The sequence below is a fragment of the Lithobates pipiens genome, unplaced genomic scaffold, assembly GCF_037356315.1.
Source record: "Lithobates pipiens isolate NorthernLeopardFrog02 unplaced genomic scaffold, aLitPip1_a1.2 Scaffold_156, whole genome shotgun sequence".
Taxonomy (NCBI): Eukaryota; Metazoa; Chordata; class Amphibia; order Anura; family Ranidae; genus Lithobates; species Lithobates pipiens.
In genome coordinates this window covers 141,319-154,237 of record NW_027507745.1, presented here as the reverse complement: position 1 = coordinate 154,237, position 12,919 = coordinate 141,319, and the positions used below count along the sequence as shown (strand labels likewise).

Below are 12,919 nucleotides of genomic sequence, written 5' to 3'. Positions count from 1 at the left end.
CCATGAATTGAGATCACAGATGGCTGGGTCTTTTAGTTCCACCAAATAATTAGAGGTGCATGCATAAAATATAAAAGGAGGAACTCCTCATGGTGTAGTATTATAAAACCAAATCCTTTGTGGTTGGAAACAAATGCTGCTTATACAGACTGCTGTCTTTTACATGCTTGTTTTTATCTGATGAAATGGGAGTACCCTGGATTTTTCTTTGAATAAATACTGTATGACCTTGGTTTTATAAATACTACTGCTGGAGGAGTTCCTTCTTTTATATTTTATGCATGCACCTCTGATTTGGTGGAACTACAAGACCCAGCCATCTATGATCTCCATTAATGGTTATGTGGATTTATCATGCCTGTTTGACCACCTGTGATTAAGTGGTCTATTCTTTTCGATAAGAGGCCTGGTGTGTTGATGTTCGGTGGAGAATAAGTCCGTAGTCACCTAATTGGTATACCTTGACTTCAAAGCTGTGTCAGATGATAATGAAAACATTTATACACAAGGTCCTAACTAAACCATTATGGGTGCTAATGCCAAATAGGATCCTTGGAACTACAATGTGGTTCACACCCCCAGATGAAAAGGAAGCCATCACCAACACAATCCATAGGGTTTTACTTTTCTTAGCTTTCCATTAAAAACTTATATACATCAATATCAGTTTGGTGCCCCCATTTCTTTCCCTGGGTTTTAGAGCTAATTCACAATTATCCATACATTTTTGTGGGCCCTCAACATATGTACATGGGTCAAAGAAAAAAAAAAAAAATCTCAGGTGTGTTTATTTACTCCATGTATGTATGTTGGCGTGCTATTGAAAATGAAGGTAACAGTAGCATTGTTCTTCTGGTAGGGTTGTTCTTTTAAGGGAAGCTATAACCTTTTTATGGTATGCAACATAAATAAGCAAACATGTTTAATAATGTGGTAAATAAGCTATTATGATAATTAAATCAATAAGTGCTAATGTTTTAAAAAAAATCAAACTTTTAATAAAATTTGTAAATACCTATGTACATATGACAGCCATATTTGCTATGGTCTGAGCACTTTTATGTGTCTGGATGTCCCCAACAACATTCAGTGATATACATATCAACATTAAGGATGTATTTACTATACATGAAATTTGCATGAAACGTTATTTTAGAAACAATTAAAGCATACTGTATGTAAACCAAACCCCTAAAACCTGACACATGCTTTAGCATATTAATGTAATTTTAAAAGAAACTTTCAGTATTTTTAAATATACCATTGTTATTAAAAGAATACCTGGTGATTCTGCCATGAAGATGCTTGCTTAGGCATTTCCTGTTATGGGGTGCAGTGGTAGGTACCCATCTCCCAATTGTGCTTCAGGGTGGAAATCCTATTTCATAGAATTCTGATGGAGACTACAAGTGGCTGTTTTACACACATTAGGTAGGCATGGTCCACTGTTGTCACAATCAGAAAACCCCACCAGGAGAAATGCAGCACATGCATGTAAACAGGAATTTCCTGCAAAAAGGCAGCAGGAAACCAGCAGCACTGAGATGCAACAGTGGATAAAAAAAAGAAAGATCAAAATAAGCATTTTTTTTTATAGGATAAAAAGGTGAAGATTGGATTTACTAAAGACAAATAGACTATGTACTCTGCAAGTGAAGTTGCTCCAGAGCTTAGCAAATGAGATGGAGCTCTACTTTGCAAAGAATAATAAAAAAAAAAAAAAAAAAAAAAAGCGTAATTTTTGCTTGCATAGGATTGGATGATGGAAGTCAGGAACATTTACATTTCTTTACGAAGCTTTGGAGCAACTGCACTTGAAAGTGAGTGGTGTATTTACCTTTAGTAAATCCACCCCTAAATGTCATTCATTTAGGATTTACATCTACTCCAAGCTACATAAAAACAAATTTTCCCGTAAATATTTTACAAATAGAGTTAAAATGCCTATTTGCTTGGAAAAAAAAAAACACTACAGATCCCTTTATAATGAGTTTTCCATAGGGGCATTTGCTCAGCTTAGAGGCTGCCAGAGGGCATTCTTGGTGATGCTGAAAACCCTTTTTAAAATGCACATAAGGGGGACCTATAAATATATTGCTGTGGGGCACTGCTAATTACTAGTATCGCCTAGAGGTAGCTAAAGTGCACATATTTCGTACCAGTGTACAATATTACATAAAACATAACTGATTTACTAAGTTTCTCTGACATTTTGACCGGCATCAATCTAGAAACCTTTAATAAACCAGTCATCAAACCTTGCTGTTCTGTTATTTGTAAAGGCTAAGGTCAGGACTGTAATATAAGCACATATAGGAATCGCAAAGTAGCCGGTGGACATATGCTGGCATGATCCTTGGGTCTTCCTGTTGGAGCTCTTCAGGGCTCATTTCCAGGTACTCTGTCACCTTTGGGCAGGGAATCACCCTGGGAATGTTAAATCCATTCTGTCCTCCTATTAAAGTCCACAAGACAGGTAAATTGTTAAATGTGTATAAAACATGCTTTCTTAAAAAAAAAAAAAAAAAAAAAAAAGTACTATTTGCATTCATAAAGGTACTGTATAAGTGTTTGTGTGTATTATATCTGTATGAGAGTCACATACTTTGATAAAGTGTTATATTATTATTACTACAGGTACTTCCATAGCGGGATAAATGTATGCAGCACTTTACTTATTATACATTCATATCAGTCCCTGCCCTCAAGAAGCTGACAGTGTAAGGTCCCCAAGTCACATTCATACACATACTAGGGCCAATTTTAGACAAGAGCCAATTAACCTACCAGCACGTCTTTGGAGTGTAGGAGGAAACCAGAACACACAGAGGAAACCCACACAGCCACAGGGGGAACATGAAAACTCTGTGCAGGTAGTACCGTGGTTGGGACTTGAACCAATAACCCTAGTTATATATTTTTACTTAGTAAATTTACACTGTAAATGTGGTATATTCTTTATATAAGAGGTGAGGTGTATGTACTGAATGAGATGTGTGTGTATATGTGAGTGTATTATTTCTGTACAAATCTGAGATTTACAGATACTTGTATGTTTGTTGTATGTGTGCGTATATATATTATATATATATATATATATATATATATATATATATATATATATATATATATATATATATATATATATATTTCACACACACACACACACACACACACAACATGAGTGATATCAGGGAAGAGAACTTTTACAGGTGCAGAAGAGGAGTAGTCAGAGAAGGAACAAATACTTGATGTGGCAGAGATAAGATTTACCAATTTTTCTTACCAAAATAAAAAGGCAGGCATAAAGACATTTTACCTGCACTGGGGTTGATTTACTAAAACTAGAGGGTAACAAATCTGGTGGAGCTCTGCATAGAAATGAATCGGCTTCCAGGCTTTATTTTTTTTGTCAAAGGTTAATTGAACAATCTGAAGCCAGAAGCGGATTGGCCCATGGAAGTGTTGTATCATGCTTGTTTGGCCCAAACTGCAGTAAAGGCTGTGGGGGAGCACAGAGTCCATGTTCTCTCTGTATAGAACAGGGAGCGGTTTGCAATGAGACCTGGGCACCATTAAGGGCAGACACAGTGGCTGAAATTAAAGTGGTTGTAAACCTCAGACATATATCTCTGTATAGTGTGCAATTCTCTCATTCTAGAGCACTGAGTATTATTTCTGTCTGCTGCTTCATTCCTATGCATCATCAGCATGGATCACTCCTGACAAATTTTTCTGACACCAAGAAAAAAAAAAAAAAAAAAAAAAAGTGACAGGGCGGGACCTGCAACTGATTGGCAGCCTCAGCTCTGTTTGTGTGAAGGGGGTGTGTCCCTTCCCTCCAATCAGCACTCCTCACTGAGCTCTGCAGAGTGTAACTTCAGCTCTCTGTCCACTTTTTCTCTAAACTCTCAGACAAGCTTCATCAATTCAGAACTGTGAGTGGCTGTAGCGAAGAGAAGACTGCAGATAGACAGGTACAACTTATGTATAAAGATGTGTTCCATCTCTGTGTATCACCTGAGGACAATCACTTCACTTGATATATGTAAGGGTTTACAATAACTTTAAAAAGGCACAGTGCCTGAAATTAAAGCTGAAGCTTAGCATTTTTTTTGCTCTACAGCTTTAGTGACATTACTGTCATGGGGTATGTCCTACGTTGGCAGTTGGATCCTGGAGAAATCTTCACTACAGGGATGCTCTGTTCTTTTTCTGGGGCATCCCTGAAAATTTCTCCATGGTCCAGCTGCCTGCATGACAGGAGACATACGGGAGTTATATTACAATACAGGTAGGGCTGCAACGATATCGGTACAGATACCGAGTATTTTCACAAGTACTCATACTTATGAAAATGCGCCGATACCCGAAACAATACTTTGCTTAGCGATTTGAGCCTCTACAATATTAATGGGCTGAAATCACACTGCAAAGAATAGAATACAATCTGAAAAGGAATGCAGTGCGACTCCTGTCCTAATCGCATGCGGTTTCCTCAACCGCTCCTGTGGGAACCCAGGCTTGTCATAGTTATCTAAGGCAGGATTCACAGAGGAGCAGTGCGTGAAACTGCATGTGATTTGGACAGAAATCGCACAGCATTCCTGATCAAATCGCATGTGATTCTTTGCAGTGCGATTTGAGCCTTTTCATTTTGTATAGGCTAAAATCACTTAGCAAAGTATTGATCCAGGTATTGGAGCCTTTTCATGAGTATGAGTACTCGTGAAAATACTCAATATCTGCACTGATACCTGTATTGGTGCATACCTAATTACAAGTATGTAATACTTTCAGATAATGCATCTAAACTGCATGACCTAATAAAAGTCTATGGGAAGGTGCAGGTTACCGGCACAAAAACGGCTGGAATGCCTACACTGCAGCTAATCAGTGTGAAACCGGCCTAAATGTCTATGCTTAACAACTACATCACATAGTTCAGTAAACCAAAAATGTGAGAACAGCGAAAGAGGAAACAAGCAGTTTTCCAAAATACGTCTGAATCTTGCAGGTGTAACCAGTAGGCTACACAAATAGTGGAATAGGTAAGCCAGGGGTCAGGAATGACAAGACTACACCATAATAAGCAGTGGAGATGGCTTATATGCACACAGTCCATGCATGGTGAGCAGGGGGTAGTTGAAGTCATAGCAGATTCTGTAGGGGATTAAAGTAAAGGGTACGTTTCTTTCCCTTCGTCATGGCTACATAATAGTATGTATTAATCTATTTTCTGCAGTAACAGATTTTTCTCCCCAAGGAATCTGACAAGCCTGCTCTTCTAACTGAACTCTTCTATCCTTTACAGTAAAAGTAGTAGTCATGTATGCCTCTGTTTGATCTGTAGTAGCCCTAGTGCTGCACATGTGATCAGTTACGACATCAGCCATTTAATGACTTGGCAGTCCAGTGCCAGCTATAATTTACAGCACATCTTAAATGTAGCTGTTTTAGGAAACCGTTAAATCAGTATATATATCATTACACTTTAATATTATTAGATTTGAAAGTATGTGATAAAACACCTTTTCTTGCATTAAAGGATATGTTACTTCAACATTTAATACTCCTGATATGTACCTGTTGTCCCATGTACTTGTGTTAAAAAGTATCATGTTCTCTTTGGATTTCTTCCTGTGTGAAATACCTGGTCATCTTTCCTATTTCAAACTATCCACGGTAGGTATTACAGCTACAACCTTCCCAGCATAGTTAGTTTTCTGGCTGTGCTGGGAGAACAGCCTGCCAATGCTCTAATGGTCAGACTTCTGACATGCCCCCTGCACTTCACTAGGAAGATCAGTGTACTGCCCTTTCTTCACCCCCAGCTCTCTAAGCATCTTATGCAGCTGAGAATAGAGATTATGTGTTAACTCAGTGGTCATCAACCCTGTCCTCAGGACCCACTAACAGGCCAGGTTTGCAAGATAATGGAAATACATCACAGGTGATATCATTTGCTGCTCAGTGATTGCACTATTCTAGTCTGCATCTCCCCAAGGTAATACTTAAAACCTGGCCTGTTAGTGTGTTCCGAGGACAGGGTTGATGACCACTGTGTTAACTCATAAAGAAAAAAAAAAAAAAAAGGGGTTTCATCTATATATCTATATATATATATATATATATATATATATATATACATATATATACATACACACACACACATACATATATATACACACACATACATACATACACACAATTATTTTTTTGTCTTTCATTTCTATTTTAATCTGAATGAGTTGTTTCACGGGGTTCACATATACTTGTACTTACCTTTTTCAAACAAACAAATACAGGGACTGAAAACACAAATCATGAACAAATATAACCCACCTTCTCTGTCAGCCATGCTGTCAAAGAATGTCCACAGGGGTAGTTTCTGGGAATTCAGTTTAATAAAGGCGACATAATGGCTAGTTTCTATACACAAGACAGCAAAGAGCTGCAAATACTGTCTCTGGAACACAGCCTGTTCATTAAGATTTTTAGGTAAACACAGTTCCCTGGGATGATGGTTGCAGCGCTTTTTGTGAAGATGAACCTGTTCAGAAGAAAATTTCATGTTAGAACACCAAAAAGCCTGAAGGACAAAAACAAAAAACTGTGCCTCTTAGGGTCTGAAATGGAGAACTGTCACACAAAGCAACCAATCAGGTTCAGAATATCATTTTTTGGATCTTAAAAAGAAAGCCTGAAGTGGTCACTATGAACTCCAGACACTTGTAGAAACTTTTCATGACAGGAGATCATGGATGTCATACCTGTCTACTGCAGATAGCACAGTATTGTTTTATGTGACCTGGTGTGATCCCTGCATCCTCATAACAGTCCAGACACTCCACTACTGCCAGGGACTGACAAATACAGCATTGCCTTGGGGCTGTGGATAAGAGAAGGAAACTGATATTAAAATTTGAGATTTTCTAATGTTATTTTGAGCTTTAAAAATATGCAAGACATGTTATTACCAGAATCCGTACGCCAAGCAAACACCAACAAGGCTGGTAAACAAAAGCGTGAGGATTTTGCAACACTGCAACTTTCTTGCCAGTAGCAGCATATGATATGAGCAAGCTGAACGCCAAGCAAAAACAAAAGTCTCTGTTTAACCCTTTTTCACTACTAGAGCGGATTTTGTGGGTTTTTTCCCCCACACATATAAAAAACACACATTTCAGGCTTGAAGATTAGTTAACACCCCAAACATTATACATTTTCTGAAATGTATGCCAACCCCCCCCATCGGTTGGTAGGTAGGTAGCACTTACCCCATCATCGGCGGCATCCCCTGCTCAGCAGCCTCGCGGTCATCACGGCGACAGCGGCTTCCGTTTCCTCCCTCCTCCTCGGTGGCCAATCGGGAGTCTTCTCTTTTCGGCCAATCGGAAAACGATTCTCACACCCGCTTCTGATTGGTCGGCTTGAGAATCGATGTTTCAACAGCAAATATTTTTTCCCTGTTGTAACACACCTGGGTGGGCTAAGGACACATCCTCTGCGACCCGAGCCTATTTTGAAGCCCATTGGAGCCTCTGGCTCTAATCAGGTGCTTCAAAAACAAAAACCCTGTCCGGTGTAATTCATGCACCCGGTGCCCTGAAAGGGGCCAGACGCATAAAAAGGGGGTGGCCATGGGTAGATTCATGCTATGCATGAATCTATCCAATAGGCATATAGGGGGTGGCGAGAAGAGAGGGGATGGCGCCCAGGTGCCCCTAATGGATAGGCCACCACTGGTGGGTGCAGTGTCAGGCTTACAAACTGTCTGTGTAGCTGTCTGCCCGTGCCTCTGATACAGGGAGGCAGTTACTGAATGACAGTGAACTACCTAGAGGGCTCATCAGCACCCTGGTAGTTCATTGAGTACTTGCAGTTCATTATTTTACAGAGCTCTGTAAATAGATGCGGCAGCGCTTTTTGAATTGCGACAGCGGGTGGGTAGAGAAGATTACCCGCTCACTGACAAGGGTGGGGAATCAGGGGGAGGACAGATGCTAGAAAAGTTAAGTTAAATCTTATACCCTAAATATGGGTGTAACATGTTCACATAAGTGAACTTGACCTTTAAATGCAGCAGAGAAAAATCGGATCTCCTGCCCTACCAGGCAGGCTGTGCTCTGTTGGTACAGCTGTGCAAGTCTTAGAACTGGACAGACAGAAATACATTTATTTCATAAAACAGCTGCCTTATATCTGTTTTAGCTCTTTGCCTGGTGTTCAGCTTTATTATAATAAATATGCACCAACATTGTAGCACACAAAACACATTACAATAGAATGTATTGTTTGCAAAGCTCCTATTGAAAACATATTTCCTCTTTTCCTTGCATTTAGCTGCATTTGAATGAAAATGCACGTGCGTTCTTTTTTTTTTTTTTGTACTTCCTCAGATGTTAAATAATGAATATGTAATCATCTCGGTCTCTGCCATGTACAGTAAACTATTTAAATCTCAAATACATTTTTATAACTTTGTCCAAATCAAAAATGTACCAAAAAAAAACAAAAATGTAGATTAAAGACAGAAAAACAAAACAAAAAATAAACATATTGAACAATGAGACAAAAATGGAAAGAAGGTGGTAAAAAGAAATATACATACATCAAAATACAATACAATTTAAACCTTTTAATGAGATTTACTGCACTCCATTAAAACTGTATTCTCTAAGTTTACAGGCTCATCAGTAGCGCTTCAAGGGCCTTCTGAAAGAAGCCTATTTTTTCCACACGGTCTGGGAATAGAGCTCCATCTTTGACTTTTGCTATCTACTTCATTCATTTGCAAATCATTTGTCCTACCTAATATCCTGTCACTGAAAACATGCCTTTTGGGCCTTTTTTGGGGACATCTCCTTTAAGATTGTATTTACGTGCGTGGTATTTTTATGCTGAAATGTATATCCACATAATTGGAAGAACCCCTCACCCTCTTAATTTCTTTGTGAATACGTCAGATTAAAAGGCGAAGTCCATCCTTTACAGAAAAAGAAAATAAATTAGCATAACTTTTTTGCATAGGAGCCTGCAAAGCAATGTGCACAAATTCAATGAATCACATGTGCAACGTCAGCCTCCTGCAGACTCTTCTTTCAGCTCTCCAACTGAAAGCATGTACCTCTGAAGTAGTGTCAACGGGCTACAGTGATGAACGCACTAGTGTTCAAATGAGAACTACAAATCCGTCTGCCTTGCACAACTGAGCCAATTTCAAAAGTGACAGTTGCTGTGGAAGGTGATGAAACCCACTCTTACTGTCACGGGGGATCTGTGGGTTCCACCATTTGCACCATGTTACACCCTAAATACGAGAGTAAAATGGTGCAAAAAGTGGCATTAGACTTTAACTCTGTTCTCCTCCTCTTCAAGTTAACACACGCAGACAGATACCATGTGGCTCTTTTCGATAAAGTTTTTTGACAGTGGACCACTTCTTCTCAAACTACAGCTGACCCCTTTGTAACCTGCTACATTGTGACCTGAGAGTGTGTTGTGCCCTCTTTTCTTTTTATGATAATTGTACCCCCTGATCCTCTCCGAGCCATAAAATTGACACTCTATAAAATGTTGACCCTTTCCTGTTTGTACAGTTCCCATCATGCATTTTTCTGCTTTCCACTTTGTTCTTTGGGAAGTATTGTTAGATTTGTATTTACCGTATGTAAACTCAATAAAAAGTTGCAGAAAAAAAAAAATGGAAGAAAAAAAAGTCACAATAACAGTAGTCATAACTCTTGCCCTCCTGACATCTCTCACACATCTCCACCCATTGAAAATCTCTGCTTTAAGGGGAGGCAGCAACTACTCAATATATTTTGCTTCTATTGATTTTCTCGTTTTTATTCTTTCTTAGCTTTAAATAAAAAAAAAAAAAAAAAAAGAATCAAACTGATCAGTATAGGTAACAGCTCCAATTTTGCTACAATGTTTGAACATTGGCACCCCTCTGTCTCAGTTCATAGCATAATCATTTTTAAATTACCATCTTCAAGGAGATCAGTGATGTCCAATTGCAGAGTTGGAATAATTTTTGGAAACATCTTGTTCTTTCCATCTCTGGGCATCTGAATGATGAGGCAAGATGGAACCTGGCACATAGACAGAAGCAATAATTACACAAACGATTGACACCATCCATCCATCAATCCAGGTGGTAACAGAACCCAAAATCTCAAAGCCAAAAGGCAGTTATACCAACAAGCCAAGTTATAGCTTTTGGTGTGGATATACACTCACTGAGCAATTTATTAGGAGCACTATACTAATATTTTGTCATGCCTGACTTTTCTTTCAGAGCAGGCATGGATTCCACAAACATTCCTTTGAGATTCTGGTCCTTGTTGACATGATTACGTTATGCAATTTCTGCAAATTTGTCAGCTGCACATCCATGCTGCAAATGTCCCTTTCTACCACATCCCAAATGTGTTCTATTCGATTCTTATTTGATGAATGGCCTACCATCGTGTGTGCCTCAGCAAAAAAACAAAACAAGATTTATCACACAAGTCCACAATTTCCAGTCTTTACTTCTAGTTTTGTGAACCATCGAGGGAGATGTACTGCATGGTAGGCAGTCTGCTTCTAACTTCAGCTTGTTCAATTGAACTTTGACAATAAAACCTGGAAGCTGACTGTTTTTTTTTTTTTTTTTTTATGCACAGCTGCACCAGAATCTGTGTTCAACAGTTTTAGTAAATCCCGTTACCCCACAGTGTTCAGTATGGCCTCAGCTTTCTGTTCTTGGCTGACTGGAACCCCAAGTGGTCTTCTGCTGTTGCAGTCCATCTGCCTCAAGATTTAATGTGTTGTGTATTCTGACATGCTTTTCTGCTCACCACAGTTGTATAGAGCATAAAAAGGTATCTTATGCAGGCCATACATGGTCGGATTTCAAACAAATTTTCTTTTCAAAATCAGAAAGTAAATTTTTTTTCTGATCCGATGATGCCACCATTGATTTTCAAAAATTCGGCTGACCAAACCTTCAATTTCACCTCATGTTACTACAGAAAAGAATTTTTGTGGCCGGGAATCTTTTTTTCTCTCCATAAATTTTCTTTTCTTATTACATTTCTCGCACGATTCTCCCATCATTGATTAGAAAATAGTTTGTTTTTCAGAAAGTTTCCAACATGTCCAATTTCTCAAATTTGATTTCCGCACGAAAATTGGCTGTTGCTGCATCCCACTAACGGTGCGAAAATTTGTACGAAAATTCTTAGATGCGATTTTCGAAAGAAAATTCTTTCGAAATTCGAACCGTGTATGGCCGACATTAGTCTCAAAGAATTTTGGTTTAGCAAAAATGACACTCACTGGATGTTCTGTTTTTCGCACAATTGTGAATAAACACTACAGATAACCATGAAAAGCCCAGGAGATCGGCAGTTACAGAAATACTCAATCCAGTACATTGCCGCCAACAATCATAACATGGTCAAAATTGCTAAGATCAAATTGTTTTACCCGTCCTGGTGTTTAAAGTGAAACTCGTGACCTGAATCGGTTTTATTTTATGCAATGTGCTGCTGCCAAATGAGCGTTTGATTAGCTAATTGAAGAAAACTGCTGTTCCCTGGTGAGTCTCACAAACTATAATATTCAGAGCATGCTGCAAAACGTGGGGTGCACACCCTGCCATTGCCAGCAGAAAAATAGTAGAATCAAAAAGACGAATGCCTGCACTCCCTTATGATGCAAAAAGGCTTTATTAATATCCAAAAGTCATTAAAAGCAACAGAGTACAGGCATGGGTACAAAAAGGTTGACGCGTTTTCACTTGCGCTGTCAAAAACTCGTCAAAGTACGAATCCTGTGTGAAGCGCGCCAACCTTTTTGTTCCCTTGCTTATGTTTTGTTGCTTTTTATGATTTTTGGATATTAATAAAGCCTTTTTGCATCGTACAGGAGTGCAGCCATTTGTCTTTTTGGTTCTATTGTTTGATTAGCTAATTAGGCAGGTATTGCTTTTGTGCACATGACTTTTTAAAGCTGTTTTACCTCTGTAAACTTGAGATCACCGTGAACCATGGACCACTCTAGCAACTGCTGCACTGATGGCACATCCACCGACTGCCTCTTCTCCATGAAGATCTGATAAAATATACAACCCTGTGGTTCCTTCTTGGGCGTCCTAAATGGATAAATAGGAGGTGTTTAATTACTAAACCGCATCCTACAAACCTTGACAAATGTAATATTTCCATATTAACACTAATAAAACATCTTTTTTGGTTTCATTACAACTGGTACGGGTGTGGAAAAGACAAGGCAGAGGCATATAGGTTTTCTACAGTAATTTGTCATAAAATGTGACCTCAACCTCATCACAACAATAGACAAACACAATGTGCTCAAAATGGAACCTTACTTTAAAAAAAATGACTGCACCCAGTTTGCGCCATACATGGTGCCCGAGTATTCTCCCCAAACAATTACATTTTCATTAGTCTACAAAAATTTTTCCCAGTAGCATTGCGGTTTGCCAAGGTGCTCTTTGGCAAACGTCAGCAGTGTTTTTTTTGGAGCGCAGCGGCTTTCTCCATGGTGTCCCAGACATGCTCCCTGTTCAAAGGCTTACATATGGTAGACTTCTGCGCAGGCATGTTTACCTGTTTCAGTAATGTTTTCAAGCCTTTGGGTGTTACTTGTGAATTCTGTTTTACCTCATTGAGGATTCTACGTTGGCTGGGCTAGACTGTCTCTATTCATAGGCAATTTATCTAAGGGCCAGTTCACAATACATGCAGTCCAATGCGTTGTTTTCTGCATCAAAAAACACATGTAAAGTAGGTTATTATTTATATGGTTTCCAATAGCATAGTTCACACCAGTGCGGTCAGTTCCAGAGGAGAAAAAAAAAAAAAGTAGAACATGCTGCATTTTTCCTGCACTAAACTGTACT

The 12,919-nt window shown here is 38.9% G+C and overlaps 1 protein-coding gene across 2 annotated transcripts in view; it reads right to left on the bottom strand.

Moving 5' to 3' along the window:
* Positions 1–975: 975 nt before the first annotated feature.
* LOC143981415 (ubiquitin carboxyl-terminal hydrolase CYLD-like) overlaps positions 976–12,919 on the bottom strand; it is a 72,510-nt gene continuing 60,566 nt past the window's right edge. For both annotated transcript variants that reach the window (XM_077479243.1, XM_077479242.1), the window contains exons 11-15: positions 12,016–12,148; positions 9,995–10,100; positions 6,774–6,892; positions 6,346–6,553; positions 976–2,455 (exon numbers count right to left, since the gene is read on the bottom strand). In XM_077479243.1, coding sequence (XP_077335369.1) covers positions 2,271–2,455; positions 6,346–6,553; positions 6,774–6,892; positions 9,995–10,100; positions 12,016–12,148 — 751 coding nt within the window. In that variant the 3' untranslated portion in view covers positions 976–2,270. The remainder of the gene's footprint in view (positions 2,456–6,345; positions 6,554–6,773; positions 6,893–9,994; positions 10,101–12,015; positions 12,149–12,919) is intronic.